This window comes from Haematobia irritans, chromosome 4 (genome assembly GCF_050003625.1).
Source record: "Haematobia irritans isolate KBUSLIRL chromosome 4, ASM5000362v1, whole genome shotgun sequence".
NCBI classification, from domain to species: Eukaryota; Metazoa; Arthropoda; class Insecta; order Diptera; family Muscidae; genus Haematobia; species Haematobia irritans.
In genome coordinates this window covers 154,484,261-154,509,699 of record NC_134400.1, presented here as the reverse complement: position 1 = coordinate 154,509,699, position 25,439 = coordinate 154,484,261, and the positions used below count along the sequence as shown (strand labels likewise).

The 25,439-nt window shown below is 30.2% G+C and overlaps 1 protein-coding gene and 1 long non-coding RNA gene across 3 annotated transcripts in view; one reads left to right on the top strand and one right to left on the bottom strand.

Moving 5' to 3' along the window:
* Positions 1–634: 634 nt before the first annotated feature.
* Positions 635–25,439, bottom strand: part of Prm (Paramyosin) — a 52,722-nt gene continuing 27,917 nt past the window's right edge. Inside the window, exons 1-7 of one of the 2 annotated variants that reach the window (XM_075303449.1) lie at positions 20,429–20,596; positions 20,183–20,367; positions 14,906–16,331; positions 4,281–4,800; positions 4,109–4,204; positions 1,260–1,541; positions 635–1,180 (exon numbers count right to left, since the gene is read on the bottom strand). In XM_075303449.1, the coding sequence (XP_075159564.1) occupies positions 986–1,180; positions 1,260–1,541; positions 4,109–4,204; positions 4,281–4,800; positions 14,906–15,735 (1,923 nt within the window). In that variant the 5' untranslated portion in view covers positions 15,736–16,331; positions 20,183–20,367; positions 20,429–20,596 and the 3' untranslated portion in view covers positions 635–985. Of the gene's footprint in view, positions 1,181–1,259; positions 1,542–4,108; positions 4,205–4,280; positions 4,801–14,905; positions 16,332–20,182; positions 20,368–20,428; positions 20,597–25,439 lie in introns of those variants that run through there. The other variant, XM_075303448.1, reaches the window with a different exon arrangement.
* On the top strand, positions 24,036–24,528 carry LOC142236504 (uncharacterized). Its single transcript, XR_012722065.1, has 2 exons — positions 24,036–24,154; positions 24,250–24,528. It is a non-coding gene; the product is annotated as an uncharacterized LOC142236504 (long non-coding RNA).

Here is a 25,439-nt window from a genome sequence, read left to right as displayed (position 1 = left end):
GTACCATAATTTATTCTATTTTATTAAGTTATTAATAGCCAAATGCATTACATTTTGAGAATATCAATTCGAAAATTAGCGAGAAGTATTTATTATTGTCATTACAAGTTAGTCATTATAACTCACCACAATGTAATGCAATATGTAATGACAGCTCTACTCCTGGTAATGTAAATTGTAATGAGATGTGGTTACCTAGTTTTTGCTGGGTATAGAAACTTTTCTCAAAATTTTATTTTTATAAAAAAATCTCAAAATATTTCTTATAGAAAATTTTCTCATTTGAAATATAAAGTTGCGCAGCTGTTACAGCGTATTTCCGCAAAGGCACTCTGTTTAAAGTGCCATGACGATAATCATGTCTAAGAGTAATCTTTGGTATCCTGTTAGAAATGTATTTGAATTCAAACCATTCCCAAGGTTTATATTGTATTGCTTTCATGGTTTCAAATATTTTTGCTCCTATTGTATTTATTGGAGTATAATGCTTATTATATAAATTGATTTCATTGAGAAACATAACCCCTGCATAAGACTTCCCTGCCTCAGATTATATGATGTACTTGGATATTATTTTATTCCCAGCAACTGTGACTGTAAAACTACAGTAAGTTTTCTAAAAGTCTTCCTAAAGTTGGGTTGTTTTTTTTTTTCTTAAATTTAAAAATTTTATTTGTTGTTCATTTTTTCCATTGATGGTTCATTAAAAATTAAATTAAAATACATTTATTCGATATTAAAATTAAAAAAAGAAGAAAACTTCTCTGCTGGTGGTGGAAGTAAAGTTTTTGATTTTCTGTTGTTCATTTTTTTTTGTTTGTTCTATAAATACATATTTTCTTTTTGTATAAAAACTTGATAAAGTAAAGTGTTTTTTTGTGTTTTTTTTGTTTTGTGTGTGGTTTTGGTGGTTGATGTTTTTAAATTCTTTTGAGAAGGATTGATTTTAAGAAGCGTCTCTTATATAGAATAATTAAAGATTAATTTATTCGGTGATCGTTCTTGTTGTTTCTTGGATGTAGACTTGGGATCCAGGAACAGATGAGGTGGTGACGAAGGTACGGTGCTTAGCACGGATCATGTTCAAGTTGGTTTCGGCATTTTCAGCACGATCTTCGGCAGCTTCCAATTCACGTTGGAAACGGCGTACGCGGGTAATGGTTTGTTGAGACATACCCTCCTAGAATAGTTTTAATTGAAATGGAATTTGTTTTTAAGTGAATGGGTTATCGATTTAAAACGAATTTTCCAATACTTACTTGTTCAACCATTTGACGCTTGAACATATTGAGTTTGCTGTTGGATTTATCCAAGGCTTCTTGCAACAACATAATGTTCTTTTGGTCTTCTTCGCATTGTACCATGACTTCCTTGACGGTGCGTTCCTTCTTTCTCAAGATCTTGATGGTTTCAGCGTGTCTTCTCTTCTCTTCCTCCAATTCCAATTCCAAATCGCGGACACGGGCCTCCAATTTGCTGATGATACGCTTGCTGCCGGCAACGGCGTTCAATTCAACTTCTTCCAAGCGGACAGACAAGTTCTGGAGGGAAAAACCAAGAAAAATGGTTTATTGTAATTTCATAAACTTTGGATGACAGTCCTAAAATTGTGCTCTTCACAGTAATCCAACATTTTATATATTTATAATATCTACGCTGTTGAAAAGGCTAGGTTTTTACTAAACATGGTTCTCATGAACAACGCTCCAACTAAAGAAGTTTTCGCATAACCATAAGTTAGTTTAGTTATTGTGGCAGCCCGATATTTTTTAGGCTCAATTAGACTATTCAGTCCATTGTGATACCACAGGCGGTGAACTTCGCCTTTATTAATCAATGATTTGCACAACAGGTGTTACCATTGGGGCAAAGCTGCTTCTTTTTCAATCGTTATGCTACTTTTTTGTTGTGCCACATAATGCCATACTTTTTAATTTTTTTGTGCCACCTTTTTCTCACGTTCTGTACTTTTTAATTAATTCTGCTTCTATTTTGCAATATATTTTGTAAATTATGAGCCCAAACTCTGTTAATATTACAGAGGTGATCAGTGCCTTAACAAATAATAGAGTTTACCTCAAGCGAACACACGAACCGCCTAAAATGGTGCGACGAAATTTAGAGAAACTTTGGAACACTTAGAAATGTCACCATCATAATCGAAACTTGAAAACGTTTTGATGTTTGGTCGAAACTGGGATTAAAATCTGGATCTTTTGTATGCATAGCGGACATGTTAACCATTGCAACACGGTGGCCCCCTCTTATAACCATGAGATAAAAGGATATATTGTTGCTTAGTGAATAATAAATCATAATTCTTTCTAGGGACAACTTCTCGAAAAAAGTACGGATTAAACACATACATATTCCTTGACTTTCATGAAGAATTGTGAAATCATTTTTTTCTTCAAATTATAATGAATCTAACAATTAGCATTTCATCGAAAATAGCCTTGAAATTGATAGGTCTGGTAAATAATCTCCCAGCAAAAAAACGTCGCCAAAAAAGTAATGAAAATGTTCTTTTTGGATCCGGAAGTGGTGCAAAATTCACGCAGAAGCGATGAATTTAACATGGGCTTGTCATAGGACGGAAGTCCTTCATTTCAACAGCCGTTGCACTGAATTTGCATCACTTCTTTAGGTGTGATCCGAATTCAATGTTTTGGATGTAAATTAAAAAATTCTGTGATATTTTGTCAAATAAATAATTTTTATAATTTTTTATAATTTTTTATAATTTTTAAAGGATTCTAACGCTTGTCGAATATGTTTGACTTCAAATATTTTCAAAAATTCACAATTTTTTCAGATTGAATTCAGCATTTTTTTTTCGACAAAATTTAAATGATTTGTACCATTTCATGAATTCTTACTCTGTTTTTAACCTATTTGAAACAAAAAAAGTTAATATTACCCATTAAAAGTATGGCAAACCCAAGTCATAAAAAATTGAATTAAAAGAACTTCCTGAGTAGTTAAAATAAAGAACATTATTGGGAGTGCTTTTAAAGTTGTGCCTTTGGAAGAACTTCCAAATTTGTTTTTGGCTGGGCTGATTTACATAATTTAGAATATTTCCTTAAATACTTTCAGGCGCATGGAAAGGCTATGATATGAGAAGAAAACAGAACTCAGTAATATATTATTGGAAGCGTAGCCTTTGTACACTGAAAAAAAAAGCATACCCGGTTCCAAAGATTTTGTCTTTACTTTAAAAAATTTGGTATTGATTCCGAGCCAAAGAAGCGGAGAATACAATTAAGGATACCTTTGAGACACAATTCTCTTTTAAAATCGGGTTTTGTGTACTATCTTCTAGGAAGCAAATTTTATTTTTTCGCTTTTTCAGCTTTTTGTCTTCATATGCTATCAAAGTCCTTTAAAAACAAGTTAACGACGACTTTATTTTCCAAATTAAGACTCGACTTCTAGTAGAAATTATGCTGTGTTTCAAGTAAAAAACGTCTTTAAAATAAAGTGTTGAAAAACATGTCCTATATTTGAACGATTTTTTGCTTTGTAGTCAAGATGCAAAAAGACAACAAATTTAAAGACAATTTCATTAAATTTAAAGATTTTTTCTAAATTATTAAAGTCAAGTTGACATTAGCCCAAACATTTTTGCTTTCATGTTATGATATCCATTTTTAAATCAAATCACTTAATCACTTACGACTTCATTGAAAAGTTTATCGACCTTTGGTCAAGGAAAAAAACTTTATACTAGAGAAATGCGTTTTCTATGCTAAGCAAAACTTGCATTCGTATTTTAAAGACATGAAATCTTTGACCTCACGACAATATTTTTTTCAGTGTATTTTTAATATGATTTGGAATAACATTCTAGAAATACTATTGCAGTAAAATGTGGCACAACATGACAAAAAGGTGGAACAAATATGGAACATATTCTGATATTTACTAGCACAAAAAGTGGCACGAAAGTATCAACGCTTGTAGAAAGGGGTAAACTTGCCACTTAAGTGGCATAAACACAGAAATATTGATTAATATGTTATGTAGGTTGCACTACTATTGAAACTACACCCAAATTGCCTAATAGGTTTTTGTCATATTTTGTAATTGCATTCCTCCAACTTACCTTGACTTCAACTTCCAAGGACTTCTTGATGGTTTCCAATTTCATGATGCGTTCATGTTCTTCATGGATTTGTTCAATGCTGTGCTTGAGTTCAACCTAAATAAAGCCAATTGAAAATTTCCCATTAGTTCTATAATATATGGAACTATTAAATCTTCAAACATGTACATACTTGAACCTTTTGGTAACGTTCATCACTGAGACGCAATTCCTTGTGGACTTCTTCGTAGTCGGCTTGGACAACGCTCAATTCTTGTTCCAATTTCGATTTGATGGATACCAAGTTGACATTGGTAACATGCAATTCATTGATGCGGGTATTGGCTTCTTCCAATTGAACTTCAACGGTACGCTTGGCACGAACAGAGCTATCCAATTGAGAGCGAACCTCCTCCAATTCACCATTCATGGCGGCCAAACGACGTTGGGCAACAGTGTACGAGTCCATGGTAGATTGCAATTGGCGTTGAACATCTTCATAGTGGGCTTGGATTTCGGTCAATTGCAAAGATTGTTTCTTAATAACCTTTTGCAAGTCGATGTTGGTCTTGTTGGCAACGTCCAAGGACATTTCCAATTCGGTGATTTGGATTTGCAACTTCTTCTTGATGCGTTGGACTTCGGTCTTCAAGCGGGTCTCAGCTTCAACGACACGAGCATTCAATTGTTCAATTTCAATGGAAGTTTGTTTGCTAAATTGTGGGAGGGCAAGAAGGGACAATGGGGAAATTAATTGTATGTTATAATATTAGATCGCAAAAGAGTTTAATATTCAAACCTTTAAAGAAATTGATTTGTTTTTTTTTTTTAACTGATGTAAATTAATATCATTAATATTCCTCGCTTTCTTTAAGAAATATTTAAAATATGAGCCACACGAATTCGTAGAACGTGTGAATACATAATTCAATATTTGTCAAAATTAAATAACTAAGCCAATCTACCATAGGATGGAGGGAATACTTACTTTTTCATTCAATTTTTAAGGCATCGAATTATACATTTCAGGCCCCCATATAAACCCATACCCAGATTTTTGACTTTCGGAGTCTCTTTAAGGAGCAAATTTCATCCGCTACGGTTGAAATTTGGAACGTGATGTTAGTATTTTCTTTCTAACAATTTTACAAAAATGGTCTTTCTACAGATATTAGATATGGCCCTCATAAAACCAATCCGCAGATTTGATTTTACGGAGCCTCTTGGAGGAGCAAATTTCATTCGATTCGATTGGCATTTGGAGTACGATGTCAGTATAAGGATCCATATCGGTTAATAAAGACTCATTTTAATAGAAAAATTTTACTTGAATCGAGTTTGAATTCGGAATCTCTTGCTTCTTTTGGTCGAAATCAATACCAATATAATTTAAATCAAGACAACATTTTTGGAATTTTGTAAGCTGTTTTTTTTTTGCAGTATAGGTATTACGAACTCTTATAGATAACATTTCAATTTTCACGATTGACTGGCCCATTATCCTTGAAATGAAATCTATACGCATACATAAAAGACATTTAAATATCATTCAATTGCTAAATTCTTTAAAAGAATACAGTAGTAAATAGTATATGAAACCCAGCCAAAAATGAAAAAAAAAAACACACACACAATTTTAGTGCTTGTTCAAATTCTTGGCCCATACTATTGTCTCATTTATATATCGAATATATTATTATGTCATCCTTTGCCAAAAGAAAGAGTAACATAGCCTGAACTTGTCAGAAATTAACAAAAAGTGTAGGTACTGTGACAAATAGCTATTGATCTCTATATTTTGTTACATCACATCTTTAAATAGTTGAAGAATATGTTCGATCGATTTTTTTTCGGAAGGTTATACATGATTTTCATTTAAAATGCAATTGTTTCATGAGTCATGATATACAATTCGAGGTGAGAAAATTGTGTGAGGGCTATTTCATTATGAGGATTTTGAATTTTTTATTTTGCTCTTTGCTTCTTTATCGTTTTAGCAGGATGACTAATTTTGTTGAATTTTAAAACCTTTAAATATTTTATTTTTAATTCGAATGTTTCTGATTCACTATACATTCTAAGAGAGATATTCAATTGGTTTCAATAAGATATATATTAAATGCAACATAATCATTGGCCACAGCAACAATGGGATTATATCAAGGTTTTTTTAGTTTAAATATATTTGCTTTGTAGTAGCGATTCAAGATTGGTCTAATATAGCCAGGTTAAAAGAATGTGAAAAATGTTTAGCTAATTTTAGTTGGTATTTTCTTCTTTTAAATTATTGCATCAGTAGTGAACTACTATTTTAGTGATAAACACTGAAACTTAAGAATATATACGATAGGCAAGCAACACGTAATCCGCTTATATATACTACAGTATTTTTTATTTTTATAAAGCTTTTTTTCTAATATATTTTACATAATACAATTTACTTAATTTTAACATTGTATAGAGCACACTGTAAAATGGGTGTGAGTGCACAGAAAAAAACAATCAAATTAAAATAATTTCGTATAATATCACAATATCGTGGGAAATTGTTATGGTTGGGTGGACTCAACTATATTACCGACCATAAACCAACCTTAATGGACTGAATAATTACAGTTAAGAAATATTAAAATATTTCATATGTAGGAAAGTCAAATTGAAAGAAAAGATTGTTTTATAATAGGAAATAAATCCAATTCAAAATCAACAATATTTCCAATTACTAAATAAAGATGCGATTTCAAGTAGAAATTATGCTATGTTTTTTTTTTTTGTATACATTTTAGCTTTATATCCAAGTTAAAAAAATCATCAAATTTAAGGATGATTTCAGGATTGTATCAGATTATTTTATGACAAGTTTCATTTCAGTTTTACAAAATTTTCTCTACTGTAAATTCACATAATTAATTCACTTTATTAACAATTTCAATGAAATGCATTCGATATACATTTTGAGAAGGAAAAAACTTTATGTCAAAGAAATGCATTATAGAATCAGTGGAATCGGCAAACATTAACTTAAGCCAACACTGAAAAAATATTGTCGTGAGACCAAAGATTTCATGTCCTTAAAATACGAATACGAATTTTGCTTTGCAAAGAAGACACATTTCTCAGATATAAAGTTTTTTCCTTGTCCAAAAGTCGATAAACTTTTCAATGAAGGCGTTTTTCCCTTATAATTAAGTGATTCGAATTAAAAATGGGTATCATAAAATGAAAAAAAATATTGGACTAAAGTCTCCTTGACATTTATAATTCAGAGAAATTCTTTGAAATTATACAAAATAGTCTTTAAAATTGTTGCCTTTTTGCATCTTGTCTACAAAACAAAAAAGTGTTCAAAAATAGGACATGTTTTTCAGCACTTTATATTAAAGACTTATTAAACTTGAAACATAGCATAATTTCTACTGAAAGTCTGAATTTAAAAATGTATGTTGTCGTTAACACGTTTGTAAAAGTTTGTAAAAGAAAAAAGCTCGAAAACACGAAAATTTAAAATATGCTTCCTAGAATCAAGGACGCAAAACTATAAATTAAAAGAGAATTGTGTCTTAAATTTATCCTTCAATTCTTTGGCTCGGAATCAATATCAAAATCATTAGAGTAAAGACAAAATCTTTGGAACGGGACATGCTTTTTTTCAGTAAACTGTTAATATCAAATGGTTACACTCAAAAAACGCTTATTTGAATCCAAAAATGTTCACCTGCCATTAAGAGTTTTGGTATTAATTCCGAGCTGGAAATTCCAGTTTAAAAATCCAAATTATAACAAATAATTCGTAATAAAAAAAAAACCTTTACACCAAAGTATCAAAAAGCTAAAAATAAGTCTTAGCCTATATTTGAAACTTTCTTATCTTTAATCCAAATATTTAATATGTCACTTAATTTAAAGATTATTTCTTTAAATCAAAAAAGGTTTTATGTGTATGTTAAGTAGAATTTGGCTTACTTCAAAGACATAAAGTCATATGAAGGAAGGACGCATATTTCAAATATTCGGTTCTAAATTTATTGTAAACTTTCTTTTAATTAAACTTTCTTGGTTTTAAAGAAATTTGTCAGTTTTTATTTAAGATGCATAATGTTTCATATTACGTCCATGTTTTTTAAAGAAATTTATCCCTAATAGTTTGTGGATTACATGTTTAAAAATTTAAATTGCATAAAATTAATTTGCATAATTTGGTCAATTTTTGTTCAGTTTATGAGTTTACTATTGATGTGAGGCTGAAGTGCTAACCTAAAAGCCAATACATATTATGGGCTTTTGACGTACATACTGAAATTTAACTTAAACCAAAAGCCACTAAAAGCAATTTATTTTCTGTAACCAATATTTCTCTGAGGTTGCTGCATTTCCTTAATTCCTTATTTGTCACACAAAAAAAAAAAAAAAACTCACATTCCTAAGACCTAAGAATTTAATAAGGGAACTTAAAGTGCGATGCTCAAGCATATTTCTTCAAATAATTAAACTATTTATAACGCTTTTTATTAGAAAAGAAAGAAATTATAAATAAAGTTCATAAAATTGTTATTCACTAAAATATAATAATAATAAACAAAATGTAATTAATACATAAATAATAAATATTGGGCACAAAATTGCAGGTCACACAACCTTTGATATAAAAAAACTGTTTTTCCATATAGTTGACACTTCTTAAGGTTGGGAATATTACTTATATTTAGTTGTCATATTAGACGATTTACTTTTATAAAACATTTCCTTCATGATAAACATTTCCTTGTCTAAAAATTTTCCTTCATAATAATAATGTATGTATCTATAATACGAGTATGTGATTCATATTCAGGCAATGGGGTATTATTTTGCATAATATTTGAAAACAAAAAAAAAAACGAATAATACTGAAAAAAATAAGACATATCCAAATCGTCATATGGATATGTCTGTTTTCAATTACTTAATCCCAAAACTTGGCAAACATTTTGAAAATATTTAAATCACAAAAATATACGTAGACATATTCAACTAAGCCCTATAGAAAATGTATTCGTAAGAGTTTCAGGTTCCGCACATGCATACATAAACACCAAAAGCAGCACAAGCAGTACAGATATATTGAGGGGGAGGTTCATTTTCCCTCACAATCCTTGAATAGCATTTACGCAAAAAAAAAAAAAATATATTAAAAAAAAAATATTTATGTGCGCATTTTTGTATAATGTTTTGTTCTTTTTTACTGTCATATCGAAAACCGAAAAGTATTTTCTTACAATTTGAATATATGCATAGTTATTATTTTTTTTCTTCAATTTTTTTCGTATGTTGCCCAGATAGATGGATGGATGGATGGATGGATGGATAGGTGGGTAGATGGCTTTTTGAAAGCAAAAAAGAAATTGTCAAGTCAATTGTTATTTGTTTATTATGTTTTACTTGTCATTTGGTCTGCAGACAATGTCCTTCACATAACAACTATGAATAGAATATATCAAATAATATTAACGTAAATTTTTAAATATTTTCAATTACTTGTTGATGGCATTTTAAAAACAAAATAGTATGCGAAAACAGGAATGAAATCATTTTTGCTAACATTTTGTCAAAGTTCAAAAACAACAAATAAGAATTGTATATAGATATTGAAGGCACTATTATGTTGGTGTTTTTTTTTTTTGTACTTTAGAAACTACACTGAAGAAAGATGTACTCAAATATCAAACAAAAAATGTGTATAAAATAAACGTTTTTAAGTTGTTTGTATGAATGAACTGCTTTCACAAATAGCTTTAATGTTAAGAAAAATTCATATTTTTCAAAATAGATAACTCGTAAGTCTAGTCTAATACATTTCAAAACACACACTTGAATACATTTCATTGGATATGCCTGAAATTAGGCTGTGATTTTCTTCCTAAAACCATTAAAAAATACATTAAGGGCGTTTTATGTGCCAAACACAATATAATATGTCTATCGAAAACGAGTCCGACAACGGTCTTGGGAAAATATTTATTGGAAAATTCCGTTAAAGCGTTTTAATTTGCACTCCACACTCTTCTCTACTGTAAACCTTATAAAATAATTTGGCACAATAAGATATCACATAATCATTCTATCTAGCATGTTATTTTTACCCTATGTCCTGTGTGCCAAAATGCCCATATATCATATCCATGCATAATTAATTAAAATAGTCCCAATGCATTATAGTTAAATTTATTACTACTATATTCATGTTAAAGATGTTCAATTCATTGAGAATTTTCCCAAAATATTTTCCATTGCATGCAACAGGCAGTCAGATGGAGAAATCATATTTGTATGTATAAGATAAAACAATGATAGATGATGAATGAACATGAATTTCATGAAATTCAAGGATAATTCAATTTTGCTCATTTCCTGTTACGAAGGATTAAAATTCGAGCAGTGTTACTGACATTTAATGAAGAAGAATTGACATAAGAAATTAATATATACAATATACAAAGGAAAACCTTTATGATGTTTGAACTCATATGTCCTGTGGAGAAGGTTAAAATGAAATTTTGATTGGGAAAAAGTCCATCGAAAAGTAAAATATAAATGGAATGCATTTGACGACGACGAATCGAGATATTGAAAACAATTACTCTTGTTACGATGGAAGGATGATTTATAGAAAATACATGTCCTTTATTCGAGATAAATTTCAACTTAAAGTGTATGATTGGAAACCATATTTTCTGAATGGCAATGATAAGTTTACGTACACTACTACTTTAAAGTTGTCTTCTTTGTTTTTTTTTTTACTTTAACAATGTTAAAAAAAAACAGTCAAACCTGATATTGATGGAAGCGTAGCACGAAAAAATATTTAATATATACACGCAGAGAAGGAATATGATCACCTCAAACACGTTTGAAGAGCAAAATGTTATTTTTGTATGGTGACCATGTAACATGTTCGTCACTAAAATGTTATTTTCTCGTCAAATATAACCTGCTTGCCGAAATCAGATACATGATTTCCGAGAAAATAACATGGTTGCGAAAACCATGTTACATGGTCACCACCCAAAAATAACATTTTGCTCTTAAAACATGTTTGAGGTGATCATATTCCTTCTCTGGGTGTATATTTATATTTATTTGCCCATATGCAACGCAATTTATTGACAGTTTATAAGTTCCATGAAAAAAGTAAGCTTGAAGTTTTCTATAACTGATTAAGGGTGATTTACTTTCAGTTGAATTTATTTTATTAGAACATTTTATAACATCTGTCTACTAGATATATTGAGCCACCACCCCATATTCTGACTTTGAATCGACCCAATTCTGGATTCAATGGTATTTCATGAAGTTCATATGGATGAAGAAATTACACTGCGGGCAAATTTTCAATTTAAAAATTGTGGTGGAGTGATGCACTACGAATTCCCTCCGTCCGGCCAAACTGTTAATGAGAAATATTATTCGAACGTTCGTTTTTCAAGACAATTGTCCAATATTCTTTTACGCACTGAAACAAAAAGCATGCCCCGTTCCAAAGATTTTGTCTTTACTTTAACAATTTTGGTATTGATACCGAGCCAAAGAAGCAGATAATACAAGTAAGGATACTTTTAAGACACAATTCTGTTTTAAATTTGGGTTTTGTGTACTTGCTTCTAGGAAGCAAATGTTATTTTTTCATTGTTTCAGCTTTTTTCATCAAAGTCGTTTAAAAACGAGTTAACGACAACTTTATTTTCCAAATTTAAACTCGACTTCCAGTAGAAATTATGCTATGTTTCAAGTAAAAAACGCCTTTAAAATAAAGTGTTTGAAAAACATGCCCTATTTTTTAATGATTTTTTGCTTTGTAGTCAAGATGCAAAAAGACAAAAAATTTAATAATAATTTTAAGGAATTTTTTATGAATTCTTAAAGTCAAGTTGAGCTTAACATAGACCAAAAATTTTTTCTTTCATGTTATGATATCCATTTTTAAGTCAAATCACTTAATTATAAGGACAATACGACTTCATTGAAAAGTTTCTCGGCTTTTGAACAAGGAAAAAAAAATTATATTAGAGGAATGCGTCTTCTATGCTAAGCAAAATTTGTATTCGTATTTTAAGGACAAGAAGGTTCAGTTAGGTTAGGTGGCAGCCCGATGTCTCAGGCTCACTTAGACTATTCAGTCCATTGTGATAGCACATTGGTGAACTTCTCTCTTATCACTGAGTGCTGCCCGATTCCATGTTAAGCTCAATGATAAGGACCTCCTTTTTATAGCCGAGTCCGAACGGCGTTCCACATTGCAGTGAAACCACTTAGAGAAGCTTTGAAACCCTCAGAAATGTCACCAGCATTACTGAGGTGGGATAATCCACCGCTGAAAAAACTTTTTGGTGTTCGGTCGAAGCAGGAATCGAACCCACGACCTTGTGTATGCAAGGCGGGTATGCTAACCATTGTACCACGATGGACATGAAATATTTGGCTTCACGACAATATTTTTTTCAGTTCAACTATCGAATGATTTGATTTGATCCGTGTGACCTATGTCTTTTCCTCAAGTTTAAGAAATCCCTGCGGCCAAAGTATTTTCTATCGATTGAGGAGATAAAAGTGACTATTTGAAAAAAAATGGCTTTACTTTGGCATTATATAGGAAGGGGATTATTCTGAAGAAGATGAGGGAATTGATTTAGTACAATAAATAATTTTCACTTTACAAACAAAATGACCTTACTATTTCTCACAGTGACATGCAATGCAAAACGCAGAACTAATATATTTTTCAATGAGATTTTTCATACAGATAAATTTTACACACTGAAATGAAAATTCGATTTAAAGCTAGTTAGCTCCCATAAAGATCGTCTTTATTTTAAAGAAATCAATACTAAAATCCTTAAGTGAAGGTCAAAATCTTTAAATTCATATAAACTTCTCTTTCGAGCATACGTTTCAAGGAATTTCAGGTTGATTTTATTACATGTATATTACTTCAAGAACAGCGATTAAAATTATACAACTCCCTGAGTTCTATTAAGAATTTGTACATATAATATAGTCTATAAAAACCATGTTTCGTTTAAATTCAAGAGAAATCTCAATTTTTCGAATATTCCGGATACGAATTTCGTTCTACTTGGACCAGTTTATCCCCTATATTGGAATACGCACAGGATCTAAAATACTAGGGAGATCCATATAAAATACTATATGGAGGCTCTAACAAAATTAACACCATTATGAAATTTCAGGCAAATTTGATTAAAATTTTGCGCTCAAATCTGGATATTGGACTATATCGAAACAGGGACGGATAGAAACCATATTCTGCCCATTTCTTTGTGGGTTGTAAATAACAATAGGTTCCAAGTTATAGTCTAATTTGATGATAACTTCTCTTTGGATACCAAATTGGGAGGGGGTTAGTATGTATGGGGATCATATCAAAATAGGGTCAGATAAAATCCATTTTCGATCTTGTTCCGTTTGTAGATAAACAAAAAAATGTTTTTGAGTGATTACAACATATAGATGGACTCTGCTAGATCTTCTTAGAATTTCACCCTAATTAGGAATATATATATATATATATATATATATATATATATATATATATATATATATATATATATATATATATATATATATATATATATATATATATATATATATATATATATATATATATATATATATATATATATATATATATATATATATATATATATATATATATATATATATATATATATATATATATATATATATATATATATATATATATATATATATATATATATATAAACTCAATAGCTGTGGAAATCGATATTTAAATGTGTTAGAAGTGGTATTGCAATTTTGTTATAACCAAGTCCTAAGGTCATGGGTATAAAATTATTTTGCAATTGCTCAACAACCTTTCCTTGCTATCGATTATATTCACATATATTTTAGGGAATATAGTGAGGAATATGGATCATTCGTATAGGTTCATCTGTTGCAATCTTATTCAATCAAACCCGATGAATCAATGCATACATTTCAAAAATAAACGAATTTAAAACTGTAAAAACATATAAGAAAAATACGACAAATGTTTTATTTTAAATTGCATAGAATTTAATTGAAAATATTAACAACTGTGGTTTTTTGTTTGCAATATATGTAACTATGTATGTGTGTACATTTCCCTATAATTGAATGTTTGAAATTGTAAAAAAAATGTGTTCTATGTTTTTTTTTGTTGGTTTTGGTGAAAGATTGAATACAAGTGCATGTGTAGGAGATTAGCCTCTTTGGCGATGGGAAAGATGTTCAATGAGCGGATGGAAGAGATTTCGTTAAATATACTGGCAACATGCAAGGTCTATAAGGTTTTCGAGTAGTGTTTGGGAAACCACTATAGCAACACCTCCTACATTAGAATTTAGTTTAGCCATAGACAAGATACTGGCTGCCAGCATACCAATGCCCATCAATAATGGTCACCCCCGCACTGCCTCGAACCTAGAGTATATATAAGATTTTGTGAACAAAAGCACAAAATCTAGGCACTAGCCTAGCCACTAAATTCATTCTGAGAATTTATGGTCTTAGATTCTAATTTATGTTTGTTTAGGTTTTTCGTTTGCATTATATCTCTGCTGTATGTTGGTTTTTTTTTTTCTTTTTTTCAATTTCTATGGGCTCTTGGGCTCTTTTCTAATTGTATTCACCTATCAAAGGATCATTGGGTTAGATCCATATTTCTAATGGGTATATGTATAGAGAGAAGTATAATCTTTAATTTTGGGATGATTACGCAAAACTTTACGACACAACCAACACTTAGTTTCTAAATCGCACCTGGAATCAGCATAGAACTCAACGGTTTTTTGATTCAAACTCGATAGTTGACGCTTGACATTGTGCAACGAGGATGAAACACTATGATCCAGTTTATCAACCATGCGATCATCCATTAACTCCATGTGATAGGTGTGCTTGGTAATGCGAGCCCCACCTTCGGGTGACACGGAACGCATACGGGAGCTAGAACGGCACATCGATGATCGAGCCATGGTCTGAGACATGAGATTCTCCTCATCTTTTCTCGCTTGGGTAATATTACGCGAGGACTCGGAGAGCAATGCCTTGGCTATGGCTGTAGCGGATTTTCCCCGGATAGAACGTTTGAAATCTTTGGACATTTCAACGGTATCGAGCTCCATTTTGCGTATACGTTGTAATATCTTTAAGGTATCTGTACGAACTTGTTCCTCAAATTCACGTTGACGACGACGGGAACGTTCACGCGCACGCTCTAATATCGAATCGGGAGCTAGATGCTTGGTAACACGCGACGCGTCCACCAACTTAACGACACTGAATGGTGAACGCTTTTTAACACGAAAGTCTAATAAAATTTCATCTGCCCTAGCTGCAACTGAACGCGATAGCCGTATGATGTCGTCAGTCTTGTACTGGCGTACGGCGTTCGAGGGTCGATACTGCTTAAGGCCACGTTCACTGGTCCACGGCAAGTGGGGCGGTGAGACATCAAGTCTTTGGGCCTTAGCATCTAAATAGTCTATCATTGGTTGATAGTAGTTCATGGTATAGCCATAGTTGTCCTCATATGCTGCACCATGGCGGCGCACACGAGTCGGGGGACGACAACTATAGACCAAAGACATTGTCGAGTATTTGTTGTACTCACAACAAGGCAAAGAGGGGCGAAGGTCTTAATTTGTGGGCGGGGACAATTGAATAGTGTCAGGTATGCTACGCAGAAGATGTATGAGTCTAGACGTATGATATACCTAGCAAAGGGGTTCGAGTTCGATGTTGGTGAGCTAATGCAAATTGTCAATAGTATAGGGTCTAATTGTATTGGGCTATGAGCTTTTATGTTTGCTAGTGAAAGCTATAATTGTGTATAATGGTAGCAATTGATTTAAGATTGTATGTGTGTGTATGTGTTCGTGTATGTACTACAACAATTGTTTTTTTAACAAAAAAACAAAAACTTATTGCTTAGTGCAGTAATAGCAGCCGATAGAACGTCTGTCAATTAAATTCAAATCGTTCGAATGCCCTCTGTGGTAAATGGTACTGCAATGTTTCGTTTTTTCTGCCGCTAGATATTTAGCTTCCGTATCTCCTATGTTATACAAATTTGTACGTATGAGCGTTTTATTTCCACATAAGCTTCTTGTTGACCGTTTATGATATTTGGTAGTTCAAGTGAATATGGCTGGTACAAATAGTTGAAATTTTCAAACTTGTTGATCTATAAAAAAAATTCATAAAATCATTTTTGGTTTTTTGTTCCTTAGGCAAACGCTTTACATAGAATTTTTTCCAATTTATTTTGTTTTACAAGAACTCTGACATTTTGCTGGTTAGGTTAAGAGTGAAATACAGTGTGCACATACGGCAGAACAAGAGCACACAAAACACACCGAAACAGACATTGATTGAAAGGCTTTCAAATTTCTTAATTAATTGATGTATATGAACTTGAAAAGCTACAAAAACTAAAGTATTTGAAATAATCTTTGGTTTAATGGTTGCTGGCATGCTAAACTAATTAAACTGTTGACAACTTTTGGTATATATGTTTGCTGTATATTACAAATGTTGTCACCTTGATGGAAAACAAATTAAAAAGAGTGAAAAGGATGCAATAAAAAAAAGATACCTTCACGGGTAATTACAAAAAGAGTTGCCAACGAGCGAGGAGCTAAATGCACAGAGAAAAAAATATCATCGATCACCATCTCTGTGAATATTGCTAAATTATTCTATTAAAATTTTGCTAAATTCATAGAGAACAAAATAATATAAATATGCGAGTTGCTAAATTCACAGAGAAAGAAATATCACCAAAAATTTCAGTTCAATTTTGAAAATATATTAAATTAAAAATTTAATTGATTCAAATAAGTTTTTAATAACAACAACAAATTAATTGAACACACAAATATTAATTGTATTAATAAACTTTTTTAATTAGATCTAAAGGCACATCTTTAAAAGCACTTCCTAAAAATGTGCTCCCAAATATGTTTTTTATTTTAACTACACCGGAAGTTATTTTAATTAAATTTTTATAACTCGTTTTTTTTATATTTTTAATGGGTAATTTTAAAATTTTTTGTTTCAAATAGTTTAAAAATAGAGATAAAATGGTAAAATTTTTTAATTAAAAAAATGCTAAATTTATTCTAGAACAAACATATTGAATTTATCCTAGAATTTTTGAAATTATTTGAGGTCACATGTTTCAGGAAAGCGTTAGAATGCATTAAAAATTATATTTTAAAAATTATTTTTTGTGGCGAAATGTCATAAAATTGTTTAACTCACATCCAAAGCACTGAATTCGGATCGCACCTTAAGAAGTGATGCTAAGTCGGTGCAACTTCCGGATTCAAAAAGAACATTATCGCTACTTTTTTGCTGGGTTGTGATATCATCAATCATTTTTCTGTGAATATTGCTAAATTGCAGTTAAAATTTTAATTGAATTTTTATAAATTATGCGATTAAACATTTATTTAATGCAACTAATTTATAAATGTAAACTAATTTTTTATTTAAAAGAAGAAAAAAAAAATAACCAAAAATTTATTGTTACAATGAACTTTATTAATTGTATAACTTAATTTTTTTTATCAATTTTTTGGTGTTTGATACCATCAATCATTTTTCAAAGAATTTTACTAAATTCACAGAGAAATTATTAAAAGTTGCTTCACAGAGAAAAAAATATCAACAACATTTTCCCAATTAAAATTTTAAGTGAATTAAAAAAAAAAAAAAAACTATATAGTAAAAATTAATGCAACTAATTTTCATGAAAAAAAAAACAAAAACTATTAATTGATTTGTTTTGATTGAATTGTTGAATTTCTGTTGAATTCTGAGAATCTTACTAAATTCCCAGAAAAACCTATTAACATTTTATGTAATTTTAAAAGTCTATTAGTTCTTTTTTAATTCTATCAATTAATTTAACTTGTTGATTGATTGATTCCATCATTTTTGTGACTGAGGTAATTTCTACTACAAATTAATTGAATTAATTAATTTTGTGATTGAAGAAAACCAATTTTTTGAGAATGTAAAACTGAACCAATATGCCTGTAAATGTATTCAACATATAATAACAAATAAATGAGGTTAATATCCTAATGTAAGATTTTAAGGCTTTTTCTAAATTGCAGCCAATATATCCATTACCTAGCAAAACTAAGGGTATGGTCACACTAGGCAAATATTTGCCCAAAATGAGTGTCAATTTTTTTTTCGAGGAGCAGTTTGGAAATATTTGGATACCGTTTTCGGAAGATGTTCTTAGCGTGATGTACTATATCCAATATTAGCTAAATTTATTTGCTGGTTTGACTGTGGCGACGACTTCTTTTTTGATTTCTGTCAAATATTTGCCCAGTGTGACCGTACCGTAAGAAATATTATGAATTCGTAATTTTTACATGCCGCAATGGCAACCCTTTATCCAATCCAATTATTATAGCTTTAACTCAATTGGATAAAGGGCAACAATTTTAAGTAAAATTCAAACGAAATTTTGTATATTTGTAATCATGATGAGGGCTTGTGTCGGCAAAGTAGCACTTGTGTAGGGACGACTGAGGCGGAAAGAAGCAGACATACACAATAAACCTTTAATCGTTTCTACAGTGTGTATTGCAAACAAATTCAGGTTGATATAATTTCTAAACCGTTCGTCTGACAGCTAACCGATTTATTCCACAGGCGGTCAATTTTATTGTTTACAATCTTACAAAGACATTATGATCTATTACGTTATTCATGATGGAATTCAAGTGTGATTGCTTTATATTTGGCTGGAAAACCACAAGTTGCTATCGTTAGAGCCCTCCCAACTATATATGTGAATAAGTCTTTCTCATACCATTGCTTGTTATTGCGATACTGGCAGTATTGCATTGCTCCAAAAAGTGGACGAAAAACAAATACGCCCAGATTTGAAAGTGCCAAGAGTTGCTTCGAAAGTGGCCAGCTATCGAATTTGATTTTCTCAAATAAGAAGTCATTCCAAATTGGGCAGTTTTTAAACAAATATTCTTCGCTTCATTTCTATCGCACAATGGCCACCAAATATCCAGATCTCAATTCTTTGCACTTTTGCGCCTGGGGCTTTTTGACAATTGGTCTCAACTCAAGTCATTGGGCCAAATACCCGCAGAGGCACTTTCGTGAAGCGTGTGATGATTTTGTCGCCCGTTTGAAGGCCAACATTCGTGCCAAAGGCAGTAAATTCGATTAAATGTAAATCAATTCTAAAATTTGAATTTCGATATTTTTTTGCTTTTAAACAATTAAATCAAAAAAATGGCGCTTTACTTTCTTGCATTACATATCAGCCACTGTACCTAACCTAGGGTCGGAAACGGGTATGGCAAAATTACATTTGCACCCAAAAGTGTAGATTATAAAGGAATTTTCAACATTTGATTAAGAAACGATTTGAATATGCTTTATATATGAGAATAAAAATATTTTATTCTAAAAAATTCTTCCATTATCTATTTTAGAATGTGGAGCTGAATTATTGAATTTTCTTTTAAAAATATTCATAACATCCCGATAAAATAAAATAACAGGCTCTGGTTAATCCGATTTACATACCCACTGTATGCAACAATCGCATCATATATTTTCATACAAATACACAAACTATTAATAATCTATGGTTCCACTGTAATGGCGGAGACTATACAAAATACATATACAATTTTTTATTAGATTTTTTTCTTTTTTTTTGCCGCCAATAATGATACAGAAAAAAGTAAAAAGGTAACCTTTTCTATAGAAATTTGTCTGAATTTATATTGCACGAATTTTACCTTAAAACAAACTCATATTTTGATGGCTACTTTTGTGAAAAAAAATTAAATATTCTCATCAATATATTCATTTCGATGTAATAGAACAACTGTTTGATCTGCACTACCTTTTTTCAACAATTTCGTCATTACTTTGTGCATTTGATGGAAGTTATTTACATTTTGTCTAGTTTTTAGTATTTTCACTCTTGACCTTGCCCAGCATGAATTGGAAAAAAATATATGGTATATTTAAAACACCCACCTGTTAATATGTGGATAATCAATTTCCAAAATTAATTTTTGACATCTAATCATTTATCTATTCGATAATTGTCAAGAATTCAAAAGCAATGACTATGCAATTCAATAATTTTTCAATTTCTTCTTCTTCGAATCGTTTCTTTGTTCGATGATTGTATAACAGCAGATAACTATATTTTTTTTCGTCTAAAATTAAAAAGAATTTCTTAAAAATTTTGCGAATTTTTTGTTAATAATACTGGCATACCACAAATGTTGGTTCGTTTTATATTATCCGTTTTTTTTTTGTTGCTTTTGGAAGTTTGCGATAGTTTTTATTTTTCTTGTCGAATGTCAAAAAAATCCTTAAATTCTTTTGATATCTTATTTTAAGCACTGGCACAAAGAACTAACTTCCTGCTGGTTGAACTATATAAAAAAGACTGGCAAAGTGGTTTGATTGGTTGTAATGAACCATTTTTTTAATTGCTATTTTCTTTTACGATTCGATTTGTTTTTTATTTATTTTTTTTTTTCAATCACGAGAAAAGAGATTTCGATTAAAAGACAAACTATTGGGGAAAACCTACGAAAAAAAAAAACAAAATAGAAATGCAAAGATTTTGAATATCAATAGCAGTAATTTATCTAATAGGTAACTTAAAAAAAACACAAACAATTAAAAACGTTTCGATAAATGTGTAAATAAATAATAATAATAATAAACAAACTTTTTAATATCAAATACCAGAGTATCAAATACAAGAGGATGGTTGCGAAAAATTCCCAGAATCGCAAGAATTTTTTCTCATTTTTAATGCCGTTGCACTGAGACGGGCTACACTCATTGATGTGAGACAAATTTCTGCTCATAACAGGTACCCCAAATAATTATATTGTATCAACTTGCAATAAGATTTTATACCATATTTTAATATCTTCGATCAAAAAACTCCCCTGTACCAAAATGCATGAAAATTGGAAAATAAATACGATCTTTGTATCTTGCGAAGAACAAGGTGGACAGACAGATAACCGCACATTTTAATCAAAATGAATGTTTCTATACCCTAAACAGTCTTCTGCTACAGTGTGGGGGGTGATATGACATATCAGCTATCCCTGTATGTAGGTAAGGTCAGGGATTGACTGAAAAAAATATTGTCGTGAGGTCAAAGATTTCATGTCTTTAAAATACGAATGTGAATTTTGCTTAGCATAGAAGACGCATTTCTCCAATATAAAGATTTTTTCCTCGTCCAAAAGTCGATAAACTTTTCAACGAAGTCGTATTGTCCTTATAAATAAGTGATTTCAATTAAAAATGAGTATCATAACATGAAAGAAAAAATGTTTGGGCTAAGGTCAACTTGACTTTAATAATTCAGAAAAATTATTTAAATTTAATGAAATTGTCTTTAAATTTGTTGTCTTTTTGCATCTTGACTACAAAGCAAAAAATCGTTCAAATATAGGAATTCTTCCAGAATAGTAAAAATAAAAATTTATAAATAAAATGTAAAAATAAATTGTTGACACAATTTTCTATTGAATAAAATTTCGACAAAATTTTCTATATAAATAAAATGTTGACAAAATTTTCTATAGAAATAAAATTTTGATAAAATTTTCTATGGAAATAAAATTCTGACAAAATTTTCTATGGAAATAAAATTCTGACATAATTTTCTATCGAATAAAATTTCGACAAAATTTTCTATAGAAATAAAATTTTGATACAATTTTCTATAGAATACAATTTTGACAATATTTTCTATAGAAATAAAATTTTGAGAAAATTTTCTACAGAAATAAAATTTTGACAAAATTTTTTTATGGACCAGTAGTAAATAAGTTTGTTAAAGACTTTCTCAAAATATTAAAATATTTTGTCAAAACTATTGTACCATAAGTCTGATATCGGCTCAAAACTGTATTCACAAAAGATACTAAATCATTCTCGGGAGTACTACGGTACTGACCAAGGTGAAAAAGTATTGAAAAAAGTACTATAGTACTGCATTTTCCATCCCTGGGTTAGGTTAGTTATAATGACAGTCCGTTTTTTGTTTTCTTTTTTTTACGCTTACTTAGACTACTCAGCATGGTTGCCACTCGTGCCAAAAATAATCTAGCAAAAATTTAAGAAAAATTTTACCAAAAATCTACTATTGAATGTGAAAATTGAAAAATCCTAGTATGAAAAAATGTTTTTTTTCTTTAAAAGAAATGTTTTATTATTTTATTTTAGTTATTTCAGTTACTACTTCTACGAAGAGGGAGAACTTATTCACAATGGACTTTGATAGTAGAACCTACACTGAAAAAAGCATGCCGGTTCCAAAGATTTTATCTTTACTTTAAAAAATTTGGTATTGATTCCGAGCCAAAGAAGCGGAGAATACAAGTAAGGATACTTTTGAGACACAATTCTCTTTTAAATTTGGGTTTTGTGTACTTGCTTCTAGGAAGCAAATTTTATTTTTTCGTTGTTTCACCTTTTTTCTTCATATGCTATTAAAGTCCTTTAAAAACGAGTTAACGACAACTTTATTTTCCAAATTAAGACACGACTTCCAGTAGAAATTATGCTATGTTTCAAGTAAAAAAGGCCTTTAAAATAAAGTGTTGAACGATTTTTTGCTTTGTAATCAAGATGCAAAAATACAACAAATTTAAAGACAATTTCATTAATTTTAAAGAATTTTTCGGAATTATTAAAGTCAAGTTGACCTTAGCCCAAATATATTTTCTTGCATGTTATGATACCTATTTTTAAGTGAAATCACTAAATTATAAGGATAATACGACTTCATTGGAAAGTTTATCGACTTTTGGACAAGGAAAAAAACTTTATATTAGAGAAAAGCGTCTTCTGTGCTAAACAAAATTTGCATTCGTATTTTAAAGACATAAAATCTTTGACCTCATGACAATATTTTTTTCAGTGTAGCAAGAAAATTACAATTTTTAAAACTATTGAATTTATAGAAGATTTTTTCAATTTTCGTATTTTAAAGACATGAAATCTTTGACTTCACGACAATATTTTTTTCAGTGTAGCAAGAAAATTAAAATTTTTCATTTTTATTGAATTTATAGAAGATTTTTTCAACATTTTATATCCATAGAAAATTTTGTGAAAATTTTAATTCCATAGAAATTTTTGTCAAAATTTTATTTCCATAGAAAATTTTGTCAACATTTTATTTCCATAGAAAATTTTTTCAACATTTTATTTCCATAGAAAATTTTGTCAAAATTTTATTTCCATAGAAAATTTTGTCAAAATTTTATTCCCATCGAAAATTTTGTCAAAATTTTATTTCCATAGAAAATTTTAACTAAATTTTATTTTTATCGAAAATTTTGTCAAAATTTTATTTCTATAGAAAATTTTATCTAAATGTTTATATCTAAAGGTAGAATTACATGCCATGGGTTCAAGGAAATATGTGTAGTACCTCTTAGTTGGATAGGAATATTGTGCAAAATCTAACGAAACATCAAGAATTCTTCCAATCTTCCAAACAGTAGAAAATCTACAATTTTTGATAGAATTCTACCAACTGTGGCAACCGTGCTATTCAGTCACCAATGTCACCAGCATTTTTGAAAAATTTTTAGGTGTTTGGTCGAAGGTGGGATTGAACCCATGGCCATTTGTTGTTCAAGCAGGGAATGCTGACTATTGCACCATCTATATATACATACATATATTTGTTTTTATTTTCCAAAAACAAATGCATTGAACTTTCATTTTGTTCGATTTCCCGTTCTAAATAATCTCTTTCGTGTGAAAACACACACAGCAATCAAAATGCTTTTATTTTGTATTTTTGTTTTTATTTTGGCTCTACTTGTATTGAGGTCTTTATCAATGCAATTGAGTAGATTGAGTGCCACAAATTACTTTCACAAGGTATTTCTTTTCACATCCGGGCTAGAGACCAAATAAAAATTTCGAAAATTCTCAGAATTGTATAAAACGAAAGTAAGTACGGAAGTAGAGAAAAGTTCAATGGAAATTGAGGAAGTTTGGTATTTATATAAATTTGATGTAAAAAATGCTCTCTCTTTTGTGACAAGGAAAAAAAATTGTGTCAATCGCTCTGAATATCCTGCCGTTTGAGGTGAATCGAAATGGAAACTTTCATAGTTTGCGTACAAATTGCATCATTATCATGTGAAAGCAAGTGGAAAACACTTGCAGAGAAAAATAAAAAAACAAAGATATTTCATCTGTTAAAGTTTTACATGAATCATATGAATATTTATATTTTCCTTGTAAAGAATCAAATGAAAAGCCTTCTCTCTAGATATACTATTATTATATGAAAAAAATAATAAAGCCTATTCGTTTACAGAGTTAGATGTGTTTTTTTTTTTGAGAAGTGCTCTTACAGGATATCCGTTGAACAGTTCTATTTCCTAATGGTCTTAGGTACACTGATATAAGATTCGAAATATTGAACCGTTAATGCCCTTGGGTTGATCTTGGCGCCTGAAATATAAAGCAGTTTGTCAATTGCATAACTTGGCAGCACTGATGACTAAATAGGGTTCTCAAAAGTGCCCAATGATATGCTACATAAAATAAATGTAGTGTCATTTCTATTTGTACCTCTCGTCAACAGATGTCACTACATGTACGACAGCCTAAAGGTATGCTATATAAATTATATGTCATAGCTGATCTACAACTCATAATATTGAATTCGCATTTCACGCCGGTAGGTGGCATTAGTATGAGATTGACTATAGGAAAATGTATTTGCATAATTTCCGCTTGAGAGGACTACATACACAGAAAAAAATATAATCAAACATTTTCCAATTAAAATTTTAATAGATTTAAAAAAAATACTCAGTTTACTGAAAATTGGTTCAACATATTTTTTAGTTAATTGGTTCAACATATTTTTTAGTTGAAACAAAAATCAATCACGAAAATTAATTGTATCAATTAATTTTTTAATTGGAACAATGAATTTTTTAATTGACTTTGGTGATTGATACTATCATTTCTGTGATTGAAGATATTTCAATTAAAAATTATCAATCAATTAATCAATTAATTTCATGATTGAAGGCAAAAAATATTTTTTTTGTGTGTATACAGTGTTACCGTTATGCGACTTTAGTCTCATTTTGCAAAATGTGAGACATTCGCACGCATGTGACTAAATTCGCACACAAAGGAAATTTTTAGTTTTGATCAATGGTCAACCAATAATCTGAAATGAAATTTACTCCAAAGATCTCAAATACGGAATACT